The 5,026-nt window shown below is 46.5% G+C and overlaps 1 protein-coding gene across 1 annotated transcript; it reads left to right on the forward strand.

Annotated features, from left to right (window-relative positions):
- The first annotated feature begins 2,695 nt into the window (after positions 1–2,695).
- Positions 2,696–4,403, forward strand: LOC124663738 (probable protein S-acyltransferase 4). Its single transcript, XM_047201411.1, has 4 exons — positions 2,696–2,722; positions 3,016–3,210; positions 3,296–3,613; positions 3,696–4,403. The coding sequence occupies exons 2-4, from the start codon at positions 3,130–3,132 to the stop codon at positions 4,401–4,403; spliced, it is 1,107 nt and encodes a 368-aa protein (XP_047057367.1). The 5' UTR covers positions 2,696–2,722; positions 3,016–3,129.
- Positions 4,404–5,026: the final 623 nt, after the last annotated feature.

A 5,026-nucleotide genomic window follows, 5' to 3' on the forward strand; every position in this document is an offset into this window, starting at 1 on the left:
ACTAGGCGTGAGACAGCTTCTTCAGCTCCTCGCTGGTCTCCACCGCCGGAAGGTACGGTTCATATTTTTGTTGATGCAGCTCTGTTTCCACCCTCTCGCCGCATGGGAATTGGTGTAGTGATCCGAGACCACAATGGTGCATGCCCCGCTGCTTGCAGCGAGCTCCTTGAGGAGGTCACCTCGCCAGAGATAGCTGAAGCGCTCGCTCTTCGTCGCGCTTTGTCCCTTGCCGGTACTGAAGGTTTCGACAAGTTAATTGTGGCATCTGATTGCCTTTCCTTGGTTCAACGAGTCAATAGCCTGGAGCTTGACCGTAGCCAAGTTGGAGTGGTGGTTCAAGACATCAAGGCTATGGCGGCAAGCTTCGCTTCGGTGTCTTTCATCCACGTTTATCGTCAGTGTAATCTTGCGGCTCATTCTTTAGCTCGTTCTGCTGAACTGTTTATTTCGGTCACTTTTAGAAACTCTATTCCGGATTGCATCCGGCAAACTATTTGTAATGGCTTATCTTGATTAATAAAGAGCCGCATTCTCTCAAAAAAAAAGGACATGCTTGGCAGAATCTTATGCCCATCAATGCAAACTACTAGGAAGTCTTCTTTCCTTGCAAATAATTTAAAAAAGTAGGGAAATCATAGTTTATTATACTGGTTAAATAGAAATGTTGCTGACTTTGGACAACTTGCTTGTAAGATGTGATCAACATACTATTTTTTCCACACATAATCTTCTTCAAGCAGTATATTTAGTACTATGCTCTTGCACTAGTATAAAACATGCCTCCACATATGGCCAGAATGGCCCATCTCACAGGATTTATCAAACTGTCATTACGCATGGATGGGTGATGACCTCCACATGGCACAAAGCTAAATAAACCGTGTGTGATGGCAAAACTCCACACACAATTCTCTAAACCAAATCGTTTGCGAATAGGAGGGACTTCACAAATAATTTCTTATGCTAGGTCGCAAGCGGTATATTGGAAGGTCGCAAACGGTGGATGTTAAACCAATCATATGTGTTAAACTCATTTCGTTTAACCCTAACCATATGCTTTTTGCAAGCATTGCTCACGTTTTTATTTGATACCAACTAGACGTCGCAAATGCATGAGGTGGCGCAAAGAGAAAACAACGCTTGACATATTACAAATAGTTGCAAATACATTTCACACTATACATCTTTATGATATGTAAATACACTAACGGTTTACTTTTGTACAGCCTTGTGCGATGAAAAGTACATCCATGCGCATGGGACATTCTAAAAGAAATAGTAATTCAAAAAAGGGCAAAAAAAAAATCTGAATCTTCTTGGAAACCAAAGATGATCTAGTATTGTACCCGTATAAAAATATTTTGGCTCAAATTGATTCCCATGGTATCCTAGGAAACAAAGGAAAAATTGAACAAGCCCATGTCCATGTACTATTCACGCTATATTCGTCATAAATTTATCTGTTTTGTCAGGATACCATGTGAATCATTTCGAGCCCAAGCATTTTTATATAATACAAGTACAACAATTCTTTTCTGTCTTTTGTTTTTAGAAAGATTCAAAAAATTCAATATTTAAAACTACCACGAATTTTGGAGTTTATGGGATGCATAGCACTCATGTAGTCATGTGCCAAAAATTCGCGCCTCTCTTGTGCAATGTACTACTTACGTTAATGAGCCCGGTCCTCAAAGGACATGGTGTTGCACTAAAGAACAAAATATTACAGTTAATAACTAGAGTCTGTAATAACAAAAGACACATACGGATCAGTATTGAAATAATAAGGTCGTCGCAACCACCAAAACTGTGTAAATACATAGGCTGCTGTTTCAGTGTTTCTTGTTTTTTCTTCTGTAAAGAAGCCTGCTGGTTCAGTTGTCTCTTATATTTTCTCTTTGGTAGCAGCAACATGGATTCCACGACCACTACAGCTTCTAAGAAACTCTTTTTCAAAACAGCTAATCAGTGAATGATCACACCCTGCGACTGCGAATAGATTTGTTTTTCTTTTTTCCTTTTGAAGAATCCGTTTTTGGAACAGCTATATTTTCGAAAAAGGCATTACAGATAGTATTGCACGTCAGTTTTGCTCCTGGAAAGAACAAAAATCAGATAAGAAGAAGTATTTCGAAGCTCCTGATATAATAACAATAATAATTGGATTAGGCGAAGAGAATAATGGAACATGAGAGGCCAAGAATATCCTACGACACCGACCGACAGGCGGGCCACAACCTAGACGCGCCGGCCGAATCCACCCTGTCGTTCAGGCCGGCACGTTGGTCGTTGAGCTCAGCCTTGATTGATTTCCCGCGGAAAACAATACGCACGTAGCTACACCTGGCACGCCCTCGCATAGAGAGAGAAAACCAAGGGGGAAAGCTCATCGCCATGGCAGAGAGGCGAGGTAGTTGTAGGTTGTAACCCTCCATAACGAACTGGGAGAACGAGAGAGAGAAGAGAGAGGAAACTGAAGAGCGGCAAGCCGCTGTTTCTCCGATTCCTCCCCGGTGGGCGGGCCTCGTCGTCGATCACGTCTTCTGTGGCCGAGCTGGCGCCGGTGGCCGGAGGACTGGACCAGCCGCTATGAGCAACTTTTGATCTCGGAATAAAGAGAGGGTCGGCTGAATCGCGGGCCGGGGGGAGGAAGAAGCAGATAAACAGGATGGAAGAAGAGCCGAATCGGAGGAGGCTCTATCAAGTCTGGAGAGGAAGCAATGTACGTTCTTATATACAGTTGCTGATCATCTTCTTCTTGCCTCGATCTTTGGTTACATACTTGCATCGATTCATCCTTTTTATGGTCAAATTGATTTTGGAATCTGGATGAATAACCGCGTCACCTTGTGTATGTAGCAACTGAGATATGGACAACGTACAACTTTTTCTCGAGGAATGATCATGCTAATTTGTCAAAACACTTTGTTTAGCTGCTAGCTAGCCATGAGACTAATTTGCAGTTAATTCCAAATTCAACTGACAGCATCTACCCCCCAAAACAAACAATTTCAGAAATTCCTCTGCGGTGGGCGCCTAATCTTCGGTCCGGACGCTGGTTCCCTCTTCCTGTCCACGGCTCTAATCGCAGGCCCTTTGGTAGGCCTATGCTGCCAGTGCATCACAAAGATGAACTCCAGCTCTTCGGACCAGAAGAACCATGTCCTTGGCCTGCCGGTCCTCATCGTCACAGTTGTCCTCGGCCTAGCGGTACGTGAGCGTCACAAATTCAGAAAATGTGTCACCCGCTAGCTGCTGATTCCTCTCCCGCTACTCGCGTTATAAATGTCTGCAGAATTTGGCATTCCTGCTACTGACGTCGAGCAGAGACCCGGGTATCGTGCCGAGGAACGCGCGTCCTCCCGAGTGCGGCGCGGAGGAGCAGGCGGTGGACATGACGACGCCGTCAACCGAGTGGGTGAACGCGGCGAGCCCCCACCTCCGTGTTCCCCGCACCAAGGACGTGGTCGTCAACGGGTGCACGGTGAAGGTGAAGTACTGCGACACCTGCCTGCTCTACCGGCCGCCCCGGACGTCGCACTGCTCCATCTGCAACAACTGCGTCCAGAAGTTCGACCACCACTGCCCCTGGGTCGGCCAGTGCATCGGCCTGGTCAGTCACCCTGATCTTTCTTCGCCAAATGTCTAGCCCTCGATCCAAGACCCTGATAGATTCTGATGTTTGTTTGTCGCAGAGGAACTACCGCTTCTTCTTCCTCTTCATCTCGACCTCCACGTTCCTCTGCTTCTACGTCTTCGCGCTGTCGTGGCTCAACATCACCACCGAGAGGGAGGAGTACGGCGGCTCGCTGCTCAAGTCCATGCGCGGCGAGGTGCTGTCCGTGGTGCTCATCGTGTACACATTCGTGTCCGTGTGGTTCGTCGGCGGGCTCACCGTGTTCCACACCTACCTCATGAGCACCAACCAGACCACGTACGAGAACTTCAGGTACAGGTACGACAAGAAGGAGAACCCCTACAACAGGGGCGCGCTCGCCAACGTCGCCGAGGTCTTCTTCACGCGGATGCCGCCGTCGCTCAACCGTTTCCGCTCCTGGGTGTCCGATGACGAGGACGCCTACGGCGGCGCCGGCGGCGGGCCGCTCTCTCCAATGAGCGGGGGCCTCGATCTGGAGATGGGGCGCAAGGGCGTGCACTACAGCGCCGGTGGCGTCCCGGCGATCTTGCAGGGTATGGACTATAGCGAGATGGAGAAGATGGAGGGTGCCGGCGTGCACGTCAAGGACCGGCAAGCGCCGCCCGAGGCGCCGGACCTGTTCATGATATCGGCCGCCCGGCAGCATGACGTGGGTTGCGGAGGAGGAGATCGTAGTCCGCCAATTGTACATGACCAAGATGCGGAGAGGACACTAGTGAGCTCGAATGAAAATTCTGAACGGTGATCGTACACGAGTTGTTTTTTCTTTTCTTTTCTTACAAGAACCTTGTTTTGTTGGAGGCGATCGAATCAGTAGCAGCATTTCTGGGAAAAAAGACTCGTGGTCTCACCGGCCAGATGTCGGGTGTGTTACCTGCCATTCTTTTTTTGAACTCTAAATTTTACGTGCAACGCAGCAGTGGCGTACATTTGGAAGGTTCAGTAATTATGTTTAGCTTATTTTACCGTGTAAATTTCTGAAATGACTCTTTGGCTTCCAAGCTCTCTTTATTTTTAAAAACTTTGAAAATCACATTTACAGGTTTTTTGAAATTCTAAAAATTGTAGATGTAGTTAATGATGCAAAGTGCTTAGTAGGGTGCTTATGAAAATAAACCAATCATTTTGTTATGCACTGCTGCTTATTTGTACTTGAGAGATGCCTAGTTAATCATTTGCCTAGTGTAAAGAAGCACTGGTGTTCAAATAAAAATCGTTTATTTTGGAAAGCACCCAACTAAGCATCTTGAGTTGTGCATGCCCTTAGATTCATAGCTTTTTATTTTTGTATAGCTTAAAATGGTATTTTATATAAAAAAAAGATTATTTGGTAAGCACCCAACTAAGCATCTTGCGTTGTACATGCCT

The sequence above is a fragment of the Lolium rigidum genome, chromosome 6, assembly GCF_022539505.1.
Source record: "Lolium rigidum isolate FL_2022 chromosome 6, APGP_CSIRO_Lrig_0.1, whole genome shotgun sequence".
Classification (NCBI taxonomy): Eukaryota; Viridiplantae; Streptophyta; class Magnoliopsida; order Poales; family Poaceae; genus Lolium; species Lolium rigidum.